We start from the raw sequence: 23895 nt of genomic DNA, 5'->3' as shown, positions 1-23895 counted from the left end.
GCGGCGCTACCGGCTCTAGGCAAGCCTCACCTCCCTCAACTGACCGGGCCAAAAACCCCACTATCTGCGGCTGGTCGACCATGGACGGTGACGGAGGAGCCAACCTTGTCCGCGACTGGTCGGAGATGATGGATCACATTCTTGAGGTAATCTATTCTCTATCCGGCCCGATGTGCATGTCCCGTATGTCCTATGCCATCCCAGATCTGCACATTTCCTTGACACGGCTTGTGTGGCGAATCCCGCGATGTTTCCTCTTTGATCTTCCTTGTCTACCACACACCAATCCGTGTACTTGGCCAAATGACAAAAGTGGTGATGGAAACAAAGTGAAGGAAGCCACCTTGATGCTAGATCATCCTTCTGAGCCAGCGCGCATCATACTCCCAGAGAGGGATTGCCACAGGGCTGGTTACAAGCGTGACTGGATAGCCGTAGTTTGTGGCGATAATCCGGTGCAGTGGTATTTGGTATTTTCCGAGGCTCCTGAGTTCATCAACGACATGTGGATCTACAAGCTCATTGTCGTGTTCAGTCGTTTCATTGTCATACTTTTGACAGATCCTTGTTTTACTGAAATGTCCAACGAGTGGACTGTCCTTACAAACACAAGTCTCGCCCCGCGAGAGTATGTTGACGTTGCATGGAGCGATGAGCGCATCTTCGCGGTCACAGCCTATACTGGTGATGTATTTGTGTGGGAACCACATTCATCCGGTTAGTTCGATATATACCACTACCAATGCGCAGTTCCTCGTTCTGGTAATGTGATGGTAAACCATCTAACTTCATATTATTCTTTGGCTTTGTTGTGTGGTTTGGGCATGATTGACAGCTAATCCACTGGTATTGGGACCCCAGTAATAAACGACGATGGAGACGCTGACGGCCAACTCAACGGCCGCCTGGATTTTTGCCGCTGGTCCCTGGCTTTGGCATTTCTTGAGCATAATCACCATCCATCACTGATATGGATACGTATCCGGGGCTCTCTAGCCAATGCGAAAGATGATACTCTTTATTTCCCTCGCCGGAGATTGACATTGTATCCATCTCTTTGGTGCTATGTTTTCTGAATGCGAGATTTGGACGAAGAATTCCATGGGCCTGACCAGCCGTCGGGGTGGGTTCAGGTAGAGGAACTCGGAGCTTATTCTCTCTTCCTGGGTTTGAACCACCCCTTAATGTGTAATCTTTCTGAAGATTTGGATTTGGTAGGGAAGTCAAACTGTGTCTACATTTCCGATGATCGGGTAACTCTCAGAAGACGTGCAGAAGCGGATTGGATCCGGCTGCACATTTCTAATGTACGACAACCTGTGGGAGGGTTCTTCAAGTACAACATGCAGACATGGGGAAGCACACAGACGCCAATGTGGGTCGTGCCTCGTGTGGCGATGAAGAATCGAATGTAGGATAACGTTGCATAGAAAACAAAAATTTTCCTACGGCGAACACGCAATCCAAGCCAAGATGCAATCTAGAAGACGGTAGCAACGAGGGGGTATCGAGTCTCACCCTTGAAGAGATTCCAAAGCCTACAAGATGAGGCTCTTGTTGCTGCGGTAGACGATCACTTGCCGCTTGCAAAAGCGCGTAGAAGATCTTGATCACGATCGGTTCCGGCGCCACGAACGGGCAGCACCTCCGTACTCGGTCACACGTTCGGTTGTTGATGAAGACGACGTCCACCTCCCCGTTCCAGCGGGCAGCGGAAGTAGTAGCTCCTCTTGAATCCGACAGCACGACGGCGTGGTGTCGGTGGCGGTGTAGAAGTCCGGCGGAGCTTCGCTAAGCTACGCGGGCAATATGGAGTGGAGGAGCAAAGCTAGGGTTTGGGAGGGGGTGGCCGGCCACTCAAGGGGGGCGGCCAGCTTATGGTCTTGGGGTGGCCGGCCCCCTCCCTTGGCCCCTCATTATATAGGTGGATCCCAAGTGTTGGTGTCCAAGTCTTCGAATAAGACCCGAAACCAAAACCTTCCATAGGAGGGGGAAACCTAGCCCAACTAGGACTCCCACCCAAAGGTGGGATTCCCACCTCCCATGTGGGGGGTGGCCGGCCCCCTATGGTGGAGTCCACTTGGGACTCCACCCCCACTAGGGTTGGCTGGCCATGGAGGTGGAGTCCCTTGTGGACTCCACCTTCCTTGGTGGTTTCTTCCGGACTTTTCTAGAACCTTCTAGAACCTTCCATAGAACCTTCCGCGACATTTTATTTCACATAAAATGACATCCTATATATGAATCTTATTCTCCGGACCATTCCGGAACTCCTCGTGATGTCCGGGATCTCATCCGGGACTCCGAACAAATATTCGAACTCCATTCCATAATTCAAGTACTACTATTTCAACATCCAACTTTAAGTGTGTCACCCTACGGTTCGAGAACTATGTGGACATGGTTGAGTACTCACTCCGACCAATAACCAATAGCGGGATCTGGAGATCCATAATGGCTCCCACATATTCAACGATGACTTTAGTGATCGAATGAACCATTCACATATATTACCAATTCCCTTTGTCTCGCGATATTTTACTTGTCCGAGGTTTGATCTTCGGTATCACTCTATACCTTGTTCAACCTCGTCTCCTGACAAGTACTCTTTACTCGTACCGTGGTATGTGGTCTCTTATGAACTCATTCATATGCTTGCAAGACATTAGACGACATTCCACCGAGAGGGCCCAGAGTATATCTATCCGTCATCGGGATGGACAAATCCCACTGTTGATCCATATGCCTCAACTCATACTTTCCGGATACTTAATCCCACCTTTATAGCCACCCATTTACGCAGTGGTGTTTGGTGTAATCAAAGTACCTTTCCGGTATAAGTGATTTACATGATCTCATGGTCATAAGGACTAGGTAACTATGTATCGAAAGCTTATAGCAAATAACTTAATGACGAGATCTTATGCTACGCTTAATTGGGTGTGTCCATTACATCATTCACACAATGACATAACCTTGTTATTAATAACATCCAATGTTCATGATTATGAAACTAATCATCCATTAATCAACAAGCTAGTTTAAGAGGCATACTAGGGACTTCTTGTTTGTCTACATATCACACATGTACTAATGTTTCGGTTAATACAATTCTAGCATGATATATAAACATTTATCATAAACATAAAGATATAAATAATAACCACTTTATTATTGCCTCTAGGGCATATCTCCTTCAGTCTCCCACTTGCACTAGAGTCAATAATCTAGATTACATTGTAATATACCTAACACCCATGGCATTTTGGTGTTGGTCATGCTTTGCCCTAGGGAGAGCTTTAGTCAACGGATCTGCTACATTCAGATCAGTGTGTACTTTGCAAATCTTTACTTCTCCATCTTCGATGTACTCGCGAATCGAGTGGTAACGCAGCTTGATATGCTTCAGCCTCTTGTGTGACCTTGGCTCTTGTGCATTGGCGATGGCACCCATGTTATCACAGTAAATGATTAATGGGTCCAATGCACTAGGAACCACACCGAGCTCTACAATGAACCTCTTCATCCATACCGCTTCTGATGAAGCCTCTGAAGCCGCTATGTACTCTGATTCTGTTGAAGACTTCGCCACCGTGCACTGCTTCGAGCTTGCCCAGCTTCGCAGCACCATTCAATATAAACACGTACCCAGATTGTGACTTAGAGTCATCAGGATCAGTGTTCCAACTTGCATCGGTGTAACTTGTTACAACGAGCTCTTGGTCACCTCCATAACAAAGAAACATATCCTTAGTTCTTTTCAAGTACTTCAGGATATTCTTGACCGCTGTCCAGTGTTCCATTCCTGGATCACTTTGATATCTGCTAGTCAAACTAACAGCATGTGCTATATCCGGTCTTGTACATAGCATGGCATACATGATAGATCCTACTGCCGAGGCATAGGGGATGTTACTCATCCTTTCTCTTTCTTCTGCCGTAGCCGGTCCTTGAGTTTTACTCAATACCTTGCCTGGTAACATAGGTAAGAACCCTTTCTTACTTTCGTCCATTCTAAACTTCTTTAGAATCTTGTCCAGATATGTACTCTGTGATAGCCCTATTAGGCGTCTTGATCTATCTCTATAAATCTTGATGCCTAATATATACGATGCTTCACCAAGGTCTTTCATTGAAAAACTATTATTCAAATAACCCTTAACATTGCTTAATAGTTCTATATCATTCCCGATCAATAATATGTCATCTACATATAATATCAGGAATGCTACAGAGCTCCCACTCACTTTCTTGTAAATACAGGCCTCTCCATGACACTGTATAAACCCGAAGTCTTTGATCACCTTATCAAAGCGTCGGTTCCAACTTCTTGATGCTTGCTTCAGTCCATAGATTGAACGCTGAAGTTTGCATACTTTGTCAGCATTTTTAGGATCGACAAAACCTTTGGGTTGTACCATATACAACTCTTCCTCAATGTCTCCATTAAGGAACGCCGTTTTGACATCCATCTGCCAAATCTCATAATCGAAAAATGCAGCTATTGCTAACAAAATCCTCACAGATTTTAGCTTCGCTACAGGTGAGAAAGTCTCATCGTAGTCAACTCCTTGAATTTGTCGGAAACCCTTTGCGACAAGTCGAGCTTTATAGACAGTAATATTACCATCAGCATCTGTTTTTCTCTTGAAGATCCATTTATTCTCGACAGCCTTTCGGCTATCAGGTAAGTCTACCAAAGTCCATACTTTGTTATCATACATGGATCCCATTTCGGATTTCATGGCTTCTTGCCATTTGTTGGAATCTGGGCTCATCATCGCTTCTTCATATGTCGCAGGGTCCTCATCATTGTTATCCACAATCATGACATTTAGACAAGGATCATACCAATCAGGAGTGGCACGTTCCCTTGTCGATCTGCGAGGTTCAGTAGTTTCCTCGTTCGAAGTTTCATGATCATTATCATTAGCTTCCTCTGTTGCCGGTGTAGGCGGTACATGAACAACTTCGATCGCGCTACTCTGATCAACGAGTATAGATTCATCAATCTCATCGAGTTCTACTTTTCTTCCAGTCACTTCTTTAGTGAGAAATTCTTTCTCAAGAAAGGTTCCGTTCTTAGCAACAAAGATTTTGCCTTCGGATCTGTGATAGAAAGTGTACCCTATAGTTTCCTTAGGGTATCCTATGAAGATGCATTTCTCCGCTTTGGGTTCTAGCTTGTCCGGTTGTAACTTCTTTACATAGGCTTCGCAACCCCAAACTTTCAGGAACGACAGCTTAGGTTTCTTATTAAACCATAATTCATACGGTGTCGTTTCTACGGATTTTGATGGTGCTCTATTTAAAGTGAATGCGGCTGTCTCTAATGCATAACTCCAAAATGATAACGGTAAATCAGTAAGAGACATCATACTACGAACCATATCTAAGAGAGTTCGATTACGACGTTCGGACACACCGTTTCGTTGAGGTGTTCCCCGCGGTGTCAATTGTGAAAGTATTCCGCATTTCTTTAAATGCATGCCAAACTCATAACTCAGATATTCACCTCCACGATCAGATCGTAGAAATTTGATCTTCTTGTTACGTTGATTTTCTACTTCACTTTGAAATTCCTTAAACTTCTCGAAAGTTTCGGATTTATGTTTCATGAAATAGATATACCCATATCTACTCAGATCATCTGTGAAGGTTAGAACATAACGATAACCACCGCGCGATGCTACGCTCATTGGTCCACATACATCGGTATGTATGATTTCCAATAAGTCAGTAGCTCGCTCCATCATACCAGAAAATGGAGTCTTTGTCATTTTTCCCATTAGACATGCTTCGCATCTATCAAGTGACTCAAAGTCAAGTGATTCAAGTAATCCATCAATATGGAGTTTCTTCATGCGTTTCACTCCAATATGACCAAGACGACAGTGCCACATATAAGTAGAATTATCATTAAGTTTAATTCGCTTAGCATCAATGTTATGTATATGCGTATCACTACTATCGAGATCTAATAGAAATAAGCCATTCTTTTGTGGTGCTCGACCATAAAAGATATTATTCATAAAAATAGAACAATCATTATTCTCAGACTTGAATGAATAACCGTCTTGCATTAAACAAGATCCAGATATAATGTTCATGCTCAACGCAGTACATAATAGCAATTATTTAGGCTTAAAACTAATCCCGAAGGTAGATGTAGAGGAAGTGTGCCGAACGCGATCACATTGACCTTGGATCCGTTTCCAACGCGCATCGTCACTTCATCTTTCAGCAGTTGTCGTTTATTCTTTAGTTCCCGTTTCGAGTTACAAATATGAGAAACCGAACCAGTATCAAATACCCAGGTACTAGAATGAGAACCAGTGAAATGAACATCTATAACATGTATATCAGATATACCTTCTTTCTTCTTCTTGACAAGGCCGCTCTTCGTATCAGCCGGATACTTGGAGCAATTACGCTTCCAGTTGTCCCTTCTCCTTGCAAGAATAGCACTCAGATCGGGCTTAGGGCCGTTCTTAGGTTTCACAGGAGGCGTGGCAGCTTTCTTGCCACCCTTCTTGAATTTTCCCTTAGACTTGCCCTGTTTCTTGAAACTGGTGGTCTTGTTGACCATCAACACTTGGTGCTCTTTCTTGATCTCAATCTCAGCAGCTTTTAGCATGCCAAAGAGTTCAGGTAACTCCTTGTTCATGTTCTGCATATTGTAGTTCATCACGAAGTTCTTGTAACTTGGTGGCAGTGATTGTAGGACACGATTAATCCCCAGTCTGTTAGGAATCACTATTCCCAAGTCACTGAGTTTCTTCGCATGCCCGGTCATGGCGAGCATGTGCTCACTAACGGAGCTGCCTTCTTCCATCATACAACTGAAGAAATGTTTCGATGCTTCATAGCATTCCACGGCCGCATGAGTCTCGAATATAGCTTTCAGCTCATTCATCAACTCATGAGGATCATGGTGGTCAAAACGTTTTTGTAGTTCGGATTCCTGCATCGCACAGATGGCACACTGAACTTGAGAGTACCGAGTTTTCCGAGTCGCGTAAACAGCTTTTACTTCATCGGATTCATCTTCTGCAGGAGGGTCACCTAGCGGTGCATCAAGCACAAATTGCAGATTTCCGCCGAGAGAGGAAGATCCTCACATGACGGAACCGATCGGTGAAGTTGCTACCGTTGCTCTTAAGTTTCTCTTTCTCTAGGAACCGATTAAAATTGATTGGGGACGCCATCTCTACAACATATATTTGCAATAGTTTAGACTAAGTTTATGACAAATTGAGTTCAAATTTTAATTCAACATAATTAAAAACCTAAGTGAACTCCCACTCAAAACAATATCCCTCGCATTGTCTTAGTGATCACACGAACCAAATCCACCGCACCTAAACCCGATCATCACGAGAAAAGGTGTGATTTCAATGGCGAACACTCAAAGTGTTCATCATATCAACCATATGATTCATGCTCTACCTTTCGGTATCACGTGTTCCGAGACCATGTCTCAGTACATGCTAGGCTCGTCAAGGCCACCTTAGTATCCGCATGTGCAAAACTGTCTTGCACCCGTCATATGTACTTATTGAATCTATCACACCCGATCATCACGAGGTGCTTCAAACGACAAGACTTGGCAACGGTGCTACTAAGGATGAACACTTTATTATCTTGAGATTTTAGTGAGGGATCATCTTATAATGCTACCGTCGCGATCTAAGCAAAATAAGATGCATAAAAAGGATTAACATCACATGCAGTTCATATGTGATATGATATGGCCCTTTTGTTCTTGCGCCTTTGATCTTCATCTCCAAAGCACGGATATGATCTCCATCATCTTCGGGCATGATCTCCATCATCGTCGGCGTAGCGTCAAGGTCAATGGCGCCGTCTTCATGATTGTCCTCCATGTAGCAACTATTACAACTACTTTGAAATACTACTCAACATGAAATTTAAAGACAACCATAAGGCTCCTGCCGGTTGCCACAATACAATAATGATCATCTCATACATATTCATCATCACATTATGGCCATATCACATCACCAAACCCTGCAAAAACAAGTTAGACGTCTCTAATTTGGTTTGCATATTTTACGTGGTTTAGGGTTTTCGAGAGAGATCTAATCTACCTACGAACATGAACCACAACGTTGATACTAATGTTTTCAATAGAAGAGTAAATTGAATCTTTACTATAGTAGGAGAGACAGACACCCGCAAAGCCTCTTATGCAATACAAGTTGCATGTCGAACGAGGAACAAGTCTCATGAACGCGGTCATGTAAAGTTAGTCCGAGCCGCTTCATCCCACTATGCCATAAAGATGCAAAGTACTCAAACTAAAGATAACAAGAGCATCAACGCCCACAAACCATTGTGTTCTACTCGTGCAACCATCTATGCATAGACACGGCTCTGATACCACTGTAGGATAACGTTGCATAGAAAACAGAAATTTTCCTACGGCGAACACGCAATCCAAGCCAAGATGCAATCTAGAAGACGGTAGCAACGAGGGGGTATCGAGTCTCACCCTTGAAGAGATTCCAAAGCCTACAAGATGAGGCTCTTGTTGCTGCGGTAGACGATCACTTGCCGCTTGCAAAAGCGCGTAGAAGATCTTGATCACGATCGGTTCCGGCGCCACGAACGGGCAGCACCTCCGTACTCGGTCACACGTTCGGTTGTTGATGAAGACGACGTCCACCTCCCCGTTCCAGCGGGCAGCGGAAGTAGTAGCTCCTCTTGAATCCGACAGCACGACGGCGTGGTCTCGGTGGCGGTGTAGAAGTCCGGCGGAGCTTCGCTAAGCTACGCGGGCAATATGGAGTGGAGGAGCAAAGCTAGGGTTTGGGAGGGGGTGGCCGGCCACTCAAGGGGGGCGGCCAGCTTATGGTCTTGGGGTGGCCGGCCCCCTCCCTTGGCCCCTCATTATATAGGTGGATCCCAAGTGTTGGTGTCCAAGTCTTCGAATAAGACCCGAAACCAAAACCTTCCATAGGAGGGGGAAACCTAGCCCAACTAGGACTCCCACCCAAAGGTGGGATTCCCACCTCCCATGTGGGGGGTGGCCGGCCCCCTATGGTGGAGTCCACTTGGGACTCCACCCCCACTAGGGTTGGCTGGCCATGGAGGTGGAGTCCCTTGTGGACTCCACCTTCCTTGGTGGTTTCTTCCGGACTTTTCTAGAACCTTCTAGAACCTTCCATAGAACCTTCCGCGACATTTTATTTCACATAAAATGACATCCTATATATGAATCTTATTCTCCGGACCATTCCGGAACTCCTCGTGATGTCCGGGATCTCATCCGGGACTCCGAACAAATATTCGAACTCCATTCCATAATTCAAGTACTACTATTTCAACATCCAACTTTAAGTGTGTCACCCTACGGTTCGAGAACTATGTGGACATGGTTGAGTACTCACTCCGACCAATAACCAATAGCGGGATCTGGAGATCCATAATGGCTCCCACATATTCAACGATGACTTTAGTGATCGAATGAACCATTCACATATATTACCAATTCCCTTTGTCTCGCGATATTTTACTTGTCCGAGGTTTGATCTTCGGTATCACTCTATACCTTGTTCAACCTCGTCTCCTGACAAGTACTCTTTACTCGTACCGTGGTATGTGGTCTCTTATGAACTCATTCATATGCTTGCAAGACATTAGACGACATTCCACCGAGAGGGCCCAGAGTATATCTATCCGTCATCGGGATGGACAAATCCCACTGTTGATCCATATGCCTCAACTCATACTTTCCGGATACTTAATCCCACCTTTATAGCCACCCATTTACGCAGTGGTGTTTGGTGTAATCAAAGTACCTTTCCGGTATAAGTGATTTACATGATCTCATGGTCATAAGGACTAGGTAACTATGTATCGAAAGCTTATAGCAAATAACTTAATGACGAGATCTTATGCTACGCTTAATTGGGTGTGTCCATTACATCATTCACACAATGACATAACCTTGTTATTAATAACATCCAATGTTCATGATTATGAAACTAATCATCCATTAATCAACAAGCTAGTTTAAGAGGCATACTAGGGACTTCTTGTTTGTCTACATATCACACATGTACTAATGTTTCGGTTAATACAATTCTAGCATGATATATAAACATTTATCATAAACATAAAGATATAAATAATAACCACTTTATTATTGCCTCTAGGGCATATCTCCTTCATCGAAATAGGATGATGTTTGCTAATTAGGTTCCACTTGTTCCAACATAGTAATTTCTCTTCTTAGTTAGTGGCATGTTCTATCTGGTTGCAAAACTTGTGTTAGTACTTTTCATTTTGTTTTGGGTACTCCTATTGTAACTATTTCGCACTACCTGGTGTTTGACAGCTGAACTGAAGATATGTTGTTTGAAGTCCCTGCGTGGACGTAGTGTTGTAATGTTGCAGTTAACTAGTGTTGTAGTTTTCATTTCACGTCTTATCTGAACTGGTATTTGATACGCGTACAGCACGCGACCGTTGGGAACCCCAAGAGGAAGGTGTGATGCGTACAGCGGCAAGTTTTCCCTCAATAAGAAACCAAGGTTTATCGAACCAGTAGGAGCCAAGAAGCACGTTGAAGGTTGATGGCGGCGAGATGTAGTGCGGCGCAACACCAGGGATTCCGGCGCCAACGTGGAACCTGCACAACACAACCAAAGTACTTTGCCCCAACGAAACAGTGAGGTTGTCAATCTCACCGGCTTGCTGTAACAAAGGATTAGATGTATAGTGTGGATGATGATTGTTTGCAGAAAACAGTAGAACAAGTATTGCAGTAGATTGTATTCGATGTAAAAGAATGGACCGGGGTCCACAGTTCACTAGAGGTGTCTCTCCCATAAGATAAATAGCATGTTGGGTGAACAAATTACAGTTGGGCAATTGACAAATAGAGAGGGCATGACCATGCACATACATGTTATGATGAGTATTGTGAGATTTAATTGGGCATTACGACAAAGTACATAGACCGCTATCCAGCATGCATCTATGCCTAAAAAGTCCACCTTCAGGTTATCATCCGAACCCCTTCCAGTATTAAGTTGAAAACAACAGACAATTGCATTAAGTATGGTGCGTAATGTAATCAATAACTACATCCTCGGACATAGCATCAATGTTTTATCCCAAGAGGCAACAAGACATCCACAACCTTAGAACTTTCTCACACTGTCCTGCATTTAATGGAGGCATGAACCCACTATCGAGCATAAATACTCCCTCTTGGAGTTAAGAGTAAAAACTTGGTCAGAGCCTCTACTAATAACGGAGAGCATGCAAGATCATAAACAACACATAGGTAATAGATTGATAATCAACATAACATAGTATTCTCTATCCATCGGATCCCAACAAACACAACATATAGCATTACAGATAGATGATCTTGATCATGTTAGGCAGCTCACAAGACCCGACAATGAAGCATAATGAGGAGAAGACGACCATCTAGCTACTGCTATGGACCCATAGTCCAGGGGTGAACTACTCACTCATCACTCCGGAGGCGACCATGGCGGTGAAGAGTCCTCCGGGAGATGATTCCCCTCTCCGGCAGGGTGCCGGAGGCGATCTCCTGAATCCCCCGAGATGGGATTGGCGGCGGCGGCGTCTCTGGAAGGTTTTCCGTATCGTGGCTCTCGGTACTGGGGGTTTCGCGACGAAGGCTTTAAGTAGGCGGAGGAGATAGGTCAGGGGGCGTCACGGGGGCCGCACACGCTAGGGCCACGCGGCCAAGGGCTGGGCCGCGCCGCCCTACTGTGTCGCCAGCTCGTGGCCCCACTTCGTATCATCTTCGGTCTTCTGGAAGCTTCATGTGAAAATAGGCCCCTGGGCGTTGATTTCATCCAATTCCGAGAATATTTCCTTACTAGGATTTCTGAAACCAAAAACAGCAGAAAACAGCAACCGGCTCTTCGGCATCTCGTTAATAGGTTAGTGCCGGAAAATGCATAAATATGACATAAAGTATGCATAAAACATGTAGATATCATCAATAATGTGGCATGGAACATAAGAAATTATCGATACGTCAGAGACGTATCAGCATCCCCAAGCTTAGTTTCTGCTCGTCCCGAGCAGGTAAACGATAACAAAGATAATTTCTGGAGTGACATGCCATCATAACCTTGATCATACTATTGTAAGCATATGTAATGAATGCAGCGATCAAAACAATGGTAATGCGATGAGTAAACAATTGAATCATAAAGCAAAGACTTTTCATGAATAGTACTTCAAGACAAGCATCAGTAAGTCTTGCATAAGAGTTAACTCATAAAGCAATAATTCAAAGTAAAGGTATTGAAGCAACACAAAGGAAGATTAAGTTTCAGCGGTTGCTTTCAACTTGTAACATGTATATCTCATGGATAGTTGTCAATGCAAAGTAATATAACAAGTGCAATACGCAAGTATGTAGGAATCAATGCACAGTTCACACAAGTGTTTGCTTCTTGAGGTGGAGAGAAATAGGTGAACTGACTCAACATAAAAGTAGAACAAAGGCCCTTCGCAGAGGGAAGCATTGATTGCTATATTTGTGCTAGAGCTTTGATTTTGAAAACAAGAAACAATTTTGTCAACGGTAGTAATAAAGCATATGTGTTATGTAAATCATATCCTACAAGTTGCAAGCCTCATGCATAGTATACTAATAGTGCCCGCACCTTGTCCTAATTAGCTCGGATTACCTGGATTATCATCGCAATAAATATGTTTTAACCAAGTGTCACAAAGGGGTACCTCTATGCCGCATGTACAAAGGTCTAAGGAGAAAGCTCGCATCGGATTTCTCGCTATTGATTATTCTCAACATAGACATCCATACCGGGACAACATAGACAACAGATAATGGACTCCTCTTTTATGCATAAGCATTCAACAATTATTAATTTTCTCATATAGTAGGTAGGTATGGTGGACACAAATGGCATAGTGGTTGGCTCAAGGATTTTGGATGCATGAGAAGTATTCCCTCTCGATACAAGGCTTAGGCTAGCAAGGTTATTTGAAACAAACACAAGGATGAACCGGTGCAGCAAAACTCACATAAAAGACATATTGTAAACATTATAAGACTCTACACCGTCTTCCTTGTGTTCAAACTCAATACAAGAAATTATCTAGACCTTAGAGAGACCAATTATGCAAACCAAATTTTAGCAAGCTCTATGTATTTCTTCATTAATAGGTGCAAAGTATATGATGCAAGAGCTTAAACATGAGCACAACAATTGCCAAGTATCACATTATCCAAGACATTATAGCAATTACTACATGTATCATTTCCCGATTCCAACCATATAACAATTTAACAAAGAAGATTCAACCTTCGCCATGAATATTATGAGTAAAGCCTAAGGACATATTTGTCCATATGCAACAGCGGAGCGTGTCTCTCTCCCACACAATGAATGCCAGGATCCATTTTATTCAAACAAAACAAAAACAAAAACAAACCGACGCTCCAAGCAAAGTGCATAAGATGTGATGGAATAAAAATATAGTTTCACTAGAGGAACCTGATAATGTTGTCGATGAAGAAGGGGATGCCTTGGGCATCCCCAAGCTTAGACGCTTGAGTATTCTTCAAATATGCAGGGGTGAGCCACCGGGGCATCCCCAAGCTTAGAGCTTTCACTCTTCTTGATCATATTGTATCATCTCCCTCTCTTGATCCTTGAAAACTTCCTCCACACCAAACTCGAAACAAACTCATTAGAGGGTTAGTGCATAATCAAAAACTCACATGTTCAGAGGTGACACAATCATTCTTAACACTTCTGGACATTGCCTAAAGCTACTGGAAGTTAATGGAACAAAGAAATCCATCCCACATAGCAAAAGGAGCAATGCGAAATAAAAGACAGAATCTGTTAAAACAGAACAGTTCGTAAAGACGAATTTTATTGAGGCACGAGACTTGCTCAAATGAAAATGCTCAAATTTAATGAAAGTTGCGTACATATCTGAGGATCACTCACGTAAATTGGCATAATTTTTTGAGTTACCTACAGAAAATTAGGCCCAGATTCGTGACAGCAAAGAAATCTGTTTCTGCGCAGTAATCCAAATCTAGTATGAATCTTACTATCAACGACTTTACTTGGCACAACAATGCACAATACTAAGATAAGGAGAGGTTGCTACAGTATTAAAAACTTCCAAGACTCAAATATAAAATAAAGGTGCAGAAGTAAAAACATGGGTTGTCTCCCATAAGCGCTTTTCTTTAACGCCTTTCAGCTAGGCGCAGAAAGTGTGTATCAAGTATTATCAAGAGACGAAGCATCAACATCATAATTTGTTCTAATGATAGAATCAAAAGGTAACTTCATTCTCTTTCTAGGGAAGTGTTCCATACCTTTCTTGAGAGGAAATTGATATTTAATATTACCTTCCTTCATATCAATGATAGCACCAACAGTTCGAAGAAAAGGTCTTCCCAATATAATGGGACAAGATGCATTGCATTCAATATCCAAGACAACAAAATCAACGGGGACAAGGTTATTGTTAATGGTAATGCGAACATTATCAACTCTCCCCAAAGGTTTCTTTGTAGAATTATCAGCAAGATTAACATCCAAATAACAATTTTTCAATGGTGGCAAGTCAAGCATATTATAGATTTTCTTAGGCATAACGGAAATACTTGCACCAAGATCACATAAAGCATTACACTCAAATTCATTGACCTTCATCTTAATGATGGGCTCCCAACCATCCTCTAACTTCCTAGGAATAGAAGTTTCGCGATTTAATTTCTCTTCTCTAGCTTTTATGAGAGCATTTGTAATATGTTTCGTGAAAGCCAAATTTATAGCACTAGCATTAGGACTCTTAGCAAGTTTTTGTAAGAACTTTATAACTTCAGAGATATGGCAATCATCAAAATCCAAATCATTATAATCTAAAGCAATGGGATCATCACCCCCAATGTTGGAAAAAATTTCAGCAGTTTTATCACAAGCAATTTCAGCAGTTTTAGCAGTTTCAGGCAGTTTTTCACGCTTTGCATTAGAAGTGGTAACATTTCCAACACCAATTATTTTACCATTAATAGTAGGAGGTGCAGCAACATGTGGAGCATTAGCGTTGCTAGTGGTGGTAATAGTCCAGACTTTAGCTATATTATCTTCTTTTTCATTTTCCTCTCTTTCCCACCTAGCACGCAATTCGGCCATCAATCTTATATTCTCATTAATTCTAACTTGGATGGAATTTGCTGTAGTAACAATCTTATTATTATGATTTTCATTAGGCATAACTTTTGATTTCAAAAGATCAACATCAGCAGCAAGACTATCGACTTTAGAAGCAAGTATATCAATTTTCCCAAGCTTTTCTTCAACAGATTTGTTAAAAGCAGTTTGTGTACTAATAAATTATTTAAGCATGGCTTCAAGTCCAGGGGGTGTGTTCCTATTATTGTTGTAAGAATTCCCATAAGAATTACCATAGCTGTTGCCATTATTATAAGGATATGGCCTATAGTTGTTACTAGAATTGTTCCGGTAAGCATTGTTGTTGAAATTATTATTTTTAATGAAGTTTACATCAACATGTTCTTCTTGAGCAACCAATGAAGCTAACGGAACATTATTAGGATCAACATTAGTCCTATCATTCACAAGCATAGACATAATAGCATCAATCTTATCACTCAAGGAAGAGGTTTCTTCGACAGAATTTACCTTCTTACCTTGTGGAGCTCTTTCCGTGTGCCATTCAGAGTAATTAATCATCATATTATCAAGAAGCTTTGTTGCTTCCCCAAGAGTGATGGACATAAAGGTACCTCTAGCAGCTGAATCCAATAGGTTCCGCGAAGAAAAATTCAGTCCTGCATAAAAGATTTGGATGATCATCCAAGTAGTCAGTCCATGGGTTGGGCAATTTTTAACCAAAGATTTCATTCTTTCCCAAGCTTGTGCAACATGCTCATTATCCAATTATTTAAAATTCATTATGCTACTCCTTAAAGATATAATTTTAGCAGGGGGATAATATCTACCAATAAAAGCATCCTTGCATTTAGTCCATGAATCAATACTATTCTTAGGCAGAGATAGCAACCAATCTTTAGCTCTTCCTCTTAATGAGAAAGGAAACAATTTTAATTTTATAATGTCACCATCTACATCCTTATACTTTTGCATTTCACATAATTCAACAAAGTTATTAAGATGGGCAACAGCATCATCAGAACTAACACCAGAAATTTGCTCTCGCATAACAAGATTTAGTAAAGCAGGTTTAATATCAAAGAATTCTGCTGTAGTAGCAGGTGGAGCAATAGGTGTGCATAAGAAATCATTATTATTTGTGGTTGTGAAGTCACACAACTTAGTATTTTCAGGAGTACCCATTTTAGAAACAGTAAATAAAGCAAACTAGATAAAGTAAATGCAAGTAACTAATTTTTTTGTGTTTTTAATATGTAAACAAGATAGCAAGTAAAGTAAAACTAGCAACTAATTTTTTTTTGTATTTTGATTTAGTGCAGCAAACAAAGTAGTAAATAAAATAAAGCAAGACAAAAACAAAGTAAAGAGATTGGAGGTGGAGACTCCCCTTGCAGCGTGTCTTGATCTCCCCGGCAACGGCGCCAGAAAATAGTCTTGATACGCGTACAGCACGCGACCGTTGGGAACCCCAAGAGGAAGGTGTGATGCGTACAGCGGCAAGTTTTCCCTCAGTAAGAAACCAAGGTTTATCGAACCAGTAGGAGCCAAGAAGCACATTGAAGGTTGATGGCGGCGAGATGTAGTGCGGCGCAACACTAGGGATTCCGGTGCCAACGTGGAACCTGCACAACACAACCAAAGTACTTTGCCCCAACGAAACAGTGAGGTTGTCAATCTCACCGGCTTGCTGTAACAAAGGATTAGATGTATAGTGTGGATGATGATTGTTTGCAGAAAACAGTAGAACAAGTATTGCAGTAGATTTTATTCGATGTAAAAGAATGGACCGGGGTCCACAGTGACAAGGGATTAACTTGTCAATGCCTATGGATTGTAGGCTAGGGTTTAGTTAGAAGTAGAGGGTAAGTAGATCTCGAAGGTTTCAGCCGAAAAGTACTCGACGACTATGAAAACTAGGGTTTGCAGACAATGATTCGATTGATTCTTCGTCCCTCGACTCCCCCTTTATATAGGAGGTGGAGTCGAAGGATTCGTGTTGTACAAATTTACAGAGTTCGGGACGGTTTCTAACTCATCCCGCCAGATTACAAGTAACACTTCCTATTACAACTCTATTTCTTCCTTAAACGCATCTTGGGCTCCCGAATCTTCTTATTCTTCGGGTAGTGGGCCTTCAATAAACCCCGGGTACTATATTCGGCAGGCCCATTTGGGATGCCTATGTCAGTAGCCCCCGAGATTTTGCTTGAATTGTAAAGTCAGGGAAAATCTCCACTGTTTATTTTTACCCGAAAGCCTTAACTTTCTATATTTCTTCTCATAAAATTCTATATTGTACAGGGATATTGGTAATTGGGGCTAGTTCATCTGACGGATCAGGTACTAGTTAACTGCTCTAGTGGCAATCCGCAAAAACCTACTTCAAAATCACGTCCCTGGACATGATCTCGGGATACTGGTGTAAACTTCGACAGGTGCCGCTTAAGGTCTTACCATTACGTCGAGTCCCAAATCAAATTTATCGGGTACCTAACGCGTCCGTTAGGATTTTTCTTCGTATCTGTTGATACGGATAAAAGTAGCAGAGCGCAGTCTTTGGCGATGCCACGCCCAGCAGAATGGATTCTGGGGTCTTACCTTCGCAAATTTGCGGCATTCAGAAATTGATCGCAACTTTGGCGTTCTGAGAATATATTGTCGAGTGCTTTTCCGGCTGTTGGAATGGCACATTTTATTGAGTCAAATATGACTTATATTGTTCTCCCGATGGGAGTATATGTAGAGTTAATTATAACTCGAAATATACTCTCTTGCTCTTCTATTTTTCCTTTGTTAATTTCATCGGGCACGCGAACAGCGTTCCCGATGGGAGTAGCCCCCGAGGCTACAGCCAAGAACTTGTGCTTGGTTGTAGGCTCAACATTTTATTCCACCTTGTCGCTATTTTGTCATTATTTCGCAATATGAACTCTTTCCTCTTCTTCCTCTTCTCTTTCTTTATTTTTATATTTCTCGGGTGCGCGAACAGCGCTCCCGATGGGAGTAGCCCCCGAGGCTACAGCCAAGAACTTGTGCTTGGTTGTAGGCTCAACATTTTCTATATTGTCATACTCGAAATTTTACTTTTTGTCGGAGTAGCCCCCGAGCATTTGGGCAAAAACTTGTATTTGATCAAAGGCTCCCGAAGTATTGAATATTTCATCCTGTCGCCAATCTCTGAATACTTCCTTGTCGACATTCTTCACTTAATCAAATTTACTTCATCCTTGACAAGTAGTCGTGAATTTTCTGTCCTGTGGGTCCATTGCTTTCACCACGTTGACACGTCGTGCAAGTGGGGGACACACGTCCTCCGCTTTTTCTGGCGCACGTACGGTAACGCCTATCTCAGTAAAAATACTTTTTTGCCCTTGTATCTAGAAGATCTATTCTCACCCCACGATTTTTTCATCCAACGGTGCACTGCTTCACCCGATTCTTATATAAACCCTTCTTCAACCTCCGTTCATCCCCTTGCTTGCGCCGCTCGTTTGTTCCTCTTCGCAAAACTTCTCCTGCGCCCAAATCTCTCCGAGCTTCCGCATTCACGAACATTGCTTTGCCCATTGCCGTTGATGCCACCGCGCACGCGACTCACTCGCCACAGCACTCCCGAATCCAAGATGGCCACCGAAGATCTTGAGTGGGAGAGATCCAAAATCTCCAACCAGGACATCAACACGCTGAAAAGGCTTGGCCTCATGAAGAAGGAGGACGCCATCCGCTTCCCCAGCGAAGAAAGCTACCCCAACCCTCCAATGGAGTATCGGGTTAGTTTTGTTGATCATCTCATCCGTGGCCTCTCTACCCCAATTCATGATTTTCTCCGCGGTCTTCTCTTTGTTTATGGGATTCAGCTGCACCAACTGACTCCCAATTCCATCCTCCACATTTCTATTTTTATCACCCTTTGCGAATGCTTCCTCGGAGTCCCTCCTAATTGGGCTCTGTGGAAGCGTATTTTCTGCCTCCGCCGCAATGGCTCTCACAACGTCACCTATAACATAGGTGGCGTTGTTATCTGTGTCCGCACTGATGTCGATTACTTCGACGTCAAGTTTCCCGACTCTGTCCAAGGATGGCGCAAGAGATGGCTCTACATTCACGAAGAAAGCGCCAATTCTGTGGAGCACAACATAGTTCCTTTTGACGGAAGTGCCAGGATTCAGCGTCGCCGTTCCTGGGATGCCGAAGCTTCTGAAGAAGAGAAAAAGGCGACAGAGGCGCTCATGGCTCGTATCCATCATCTTCAAAACACTCGAGGCAAAGAGCTATCTGGTGTTCAAATTACTGCCTACTTCCTTAGGATTAGAGTGCAGCCTCTTCAGGCTCGCAAAAATCCCCTTTGGACGTATTCTGGTGAAAATGACGCCAACAGAGTTTCCAGTGATCTTTCTGTAAAGGACCTGGAAAAATTGGTTCGAAGAATTTCTCGATTAGGCAAGAAGGATCCTATTCCCTCCTCCTGTCGAGTGGAACCATACAGTGCTTCCAATCCTCTTCCCGAGGTATTTTGTCTTCTCGAGTTTCTATCTTGTTCTGAACTGTTCCTTGTATCTTATTGCGGTGGTATCTCACTTATTCTCTTTTGTCACTATTTCCTTGTAGAATCATCCTACTATGGCTTCCCTTCCTCCTCTTCCTGAGGATGGAGAGGTCGAAGAAAGAGCCGTTGTCGATGATGACAACCAGGAGACCCCCTCTTTTGTTAATGAACCCGCAGATTCTCGAAAATCTGCGGGATCTACTGAGAAGGATGCTGCCTCTGAAGGTACAACATCAGCACAATCTCCTCCTCCTGCTGTTTCTCCGAAGAGCAAAAGGAAAAGGAGCAATGCCGAAGATTCCGGGACCTCGAAACCCGAAGAAACTGCTCCTTTACCTCGAAAAGCAGCTTATGATCCATACATCGAGAGTATCATCAGCTCGTAGGTTCCTTGCTCTTTTCCTTTTCTATTTGAAGAATTTTATTTTGCCTTGCTTTTTATGCTGCCACTATTTTGTCACAGTGATGATGAAGAAACACCAACTTTAGATGTGGCTGCTCGAACGAGCACGTCACATACTTTAGTTATTTCAGAAAAACCAGTTGAAGGGGAGGAATCGTCGCCTCCTCAACAAAATGTTGATACATCTACTCCTCCTTCGAGCCCCCGTGCCCCTTCACCAAAAAGGGCACGGGTTGAAAAGATTGTTGATCCTGCCCCTCAGTTGGGCAGTTCGTCGACTCTGCTCTTAGATGATGTAAGTTTGTCGGCATCTATATTTTCCTTATTTTGTTTTTTCACACCTTTTCTCTTTTTCATGCCGACGTTTCTTTTGATGTACTTACCTTTGAACAGCCAATGATCAAAGAGCTTCTTCGGATCGGGTCCCAATTTGTTGGGTACCGTGAATATGCCGCCAGAGCCGAAGGTAACGACTTTTATACTTGCTATTTTTCTTTGACTTTCTATTCCTGTTGCTTGTCGCTATTTTTTGATCTTTCTTTTCTTTTTTTTTTTTATATCTCGACAGAAAAACTTTCAGAGGCCAACGAACGTGTCGACGCACTTGCTCAAAAACTCGAGCAAAGTGAGGCGGCTCGCAAGAAAGCTGAACTTGCTGCTAGCAAAGCCAAGGCCGAGGTTGATGAAGCCAAGGTGAAAGCTGCTAGTGTCGAGGAGCTGCAGAGAAGGCTCAAAGATGCCGAATCTGCCTTAGATGAGCAGAAAACTGCACAAACTGTGCGTGAACAAGAGATCATCAAGCGTCTGAAGTCGCAAAGTCGACGTACGCTGAGTAATATCATCAACCCCTTCTATTGTACTTCCTGTTTCTTGGTTTTTGACTAATGGTTTGTCTCGTGTGGCAGCCCAAACAAACCAAGATTTTGATCTGGAGAATCCCGTCAATGACCCTCTCCTTGATGCACTTTCTCTTCTGGAGTTCCATGGGCGCGAAATTCGTGAAGGCGTGGCCAATGCCAGTGCAAGTTTGTCGGCGTTGTTCCCCTACTTCTTCCCGAAGAAAGAGGAACCTTCGACTTTCCTTGCCCTTGCCAAGCTTTTCAATTCGTCGGAAGACCTGGGATTGAAGATGCGTCAGGAGAATATGAAGGTTGCTGTCGAGAGTACTGTTGCCCTGGTTGCTGACAGCCAACAGACGCTTGATTGGATGAAGGTTGGCGACACCAGCCAGATAGAGCATTCGAGATGGAGGTCGCTAATCAAGGCAGCCAAGCCCCACACTAAGAAGATCTTGGCGTATCTGGGGATCAAGCCAGCTTCGACTCCTAGCTCCTCGAGGCCGGAGGTCTAGTTGCATGCCTCCTTGTTTCTTTTTCTGTTTCTTTTGCTTTTGTTGCCAAAGTAGTTGTTTTGGCGACACTCATTTCTTTAGCTCTACTGTAGTGCCCTTGTAATGATTCCAAGAAATTAATGAAAAACTCTATCTGTCATTTGATGTTGTCTTGTCTAAATTTCAGTTGATATTTGATAACTATACTCCAACTTCCGCTCCTTCCAATGTATCGCCTTCTTCTCGTGCGAGGAGAGCTTTTGCTGATACTGCACCTGTCGACGATACCTTGTCGCAAGAACTGGATGAACTTCGGCAGCAACTTCAGTATGCGAAGAAGCAAACACTTGTGATGATGGAGCAATCTCGTAAGTCATCTGAAGCCGAAAAAATTGCTCTTCAACAAGCTCACGAAGCCGTGGCTGCTAAGGAAATTGCTGCTTCCGAGGCTGAAAAGGCAACTACTCGAGAAAATTTCATGCTCGAATTAATGAATGAAGCCAGTGCAGATATGTCGGGTATGCCTGTTTCGTCCGCTGATATTCTTTATTTTCATGCTATTGTTTCTTAGAGGTTTCCACTTCTTTGTTTTGATAGGTGCCTTTGTTGATGCTGCTGCCGAGGAAGAGAGGGTAAATGCTAGGACAACCCTCCTTGTTAATCTTTCCCTGGACCATGGTTCGTTGTTTTGGGCTACCCCAGAGAGGACCCGCCAAATTGTCAGATTTCAAGATCGCGCCTCTCAAACTCGCGATTTCCTTGACTTCTGTACCAAGACCTTGTCCATGGTTTACAACTCCATGTTTCCTCGGAACGTCCAACCAAAAACTCTTCCTGAATTGATGGAAAGGTTCAAGGATGCTCGCAGATCCATGATTTTGTCAAAGCTCAACTAGTAGCTGGCGCCAGATTTGCTCTTATCATGCTCCAAATCTGCCACTCGAAGCTTGACCTTACCCAGGTTGTCGAGAAAGTTCACCAAAAAGTAAAACGTCGGAGAGTTGGTGTTGACAGGATTAACACGAAGGTTACGCCTATAGCCGAAGAAATGATTGAAGACCTACTTCGGATGGATGCCGACTTTTTTGCCGATGGCCATTATGCCGATTTTCTTGGTGCTGCTCCTGAGGAAAACAGGGTTACTCTTGATGACATATTGAATCAAGACTAGTTAGTTTCTTCTTGTAGATATTTTTTCTTTTTAATCCATGACTATATTGTAAAGCAATCATTATATTTCTCTGTTTGTTTAGCCCCCGAGTGTTTCGGTGACTCTTTACTATATTTGTATACTTGCGAGGTTTTGAACCAAGGCATTTATATATTTAAGGCGAATATGAGCCCCCAAGCTTTTTATTGAGTACTATTTTGTATTTTTGTTGACTCACGAGGTATTTGAATACCAAGGCAAGTTTTTCCTTTTGTCGATGAACTATATTGAAATTCGTCGGAGCGAAGACTTTGGTCATGTCGATAAAGAAGAAAAGTTATATTGTCACTATCTTTATTATATTGCAGCACCGCGAGCCCGCCTCATTAAAAACCTTCTCCGGCCCCACTCGGTGCCCCGAAAAAGGAAAAGAGTGCGTCTGAAAACTCGCGGGCGTTTCAGTACATTGAAGCTTTACAAAGACTATATTTTGACTCTAGGCGTAAAAACGCCTAAGTTGCGCCACGTTCCAGGGGTTTGGCTCCTCCACCCCTGTCTTCTTGTCCTTTATTCTGTATGCTCCTCCTCCAATTACTTCCGTGACAATGTAAGGGCCAAGCCATGGTGACTCGAGTTTTTCATGACTTTTTTGCGTGAGCCGAAGAACTAGGTCTCCCACCTGAAAAGATCTTGGCCGCAAACGTCGACTGTGGTAATTCTTAAAATCCAGTTGATATTTGGTTACCCGAGATAATACTTCATCTCGAGCTTCATCAAGTGCGTCGACGTCGTCTTCTAGCACTCTTCTCGACGTTTCTTCATCATATTCAGCGACACGTGGAGAGTTGTGCTCTATCTCGATTGGTAGTACTGCCTCTGCTCCATGAACCAGGAAAAACGGAGTTTCCTGCGTTGCTGTGTTTGGTGTTGTTCGGATGCTCCACAACACGCTTGGTAGTTCTTCTGGCCAGGTATGTCGAGCTTTTTCCAGTGGTCCTAACAAGCGCTTCTTGATACCATTGCAGATGATGCCATTGGCTTTCTCGACTTGCCCATTGGTTTGAGGATGTGCAACTGACGCAAAGTTCAGCTTAATACCCACCTCTTCGCAATAATCTTTGAATTCATGGGATGTGAAGTTGCTGCCGTTGTCTGTGACGATCTTTGTGGGGCACTCCAAATCTGAAGACGAGGCCTTTTACGAATTTTCTGCGGATGCTCCATCTGGTGAATTTATCGGCTTCGCTTCTATCCACT

General features: G+C 43.1%; 1 protein-coding gene across 1 annotated transcript; it reads left to right on the top strand.

The window, feature by feature from the left end:
• Positions 1-19288: 19288 nt before the first annotated feature.
• LOC139832782 (uncharacterized) lies at positions 19289-22384 on the top strand. Its single transcript, XM_071822625.1, has 8 exons — positions 19289-19717; positions 19818-20137; positions 20219-20453; positions 20552-20624; positions 20727-20981; positions 21064-21503; positions 21676-22006; positions 22086-22384. Exons 1-8 carry the CDS (start codon positions 19439-19441, stop codon positions 22382-22384), a joined length of 2232 nt encoding a protein of 743 aa, XP_071678726.1. The 5' UTR covers positions 19289-19438.
• Positions 22385-23895: the final 1511 nt, after the last annotated feature.

Source organism: Lolium perenne, chromosome 1 (genome assembly GCF_019359855.2).
Source record: "Lolium perenne isolate Kyuss_39 chromosome 1, Kyuss_2.0, whole genome shotgun sequence".
NCBI classification, from domain to species: domain Eukaryota; kingdom Viridiplantae; phylum Streptophyta; class Magnoliopsida; order Poales; family Poaceae; genus Lolium; species Lolium perenne.
The sequence above is the reverse complement of the archived record's forward strand: the minus strand, read 5'-3'. Positions and strand labels throughout refer to the sequence as shown.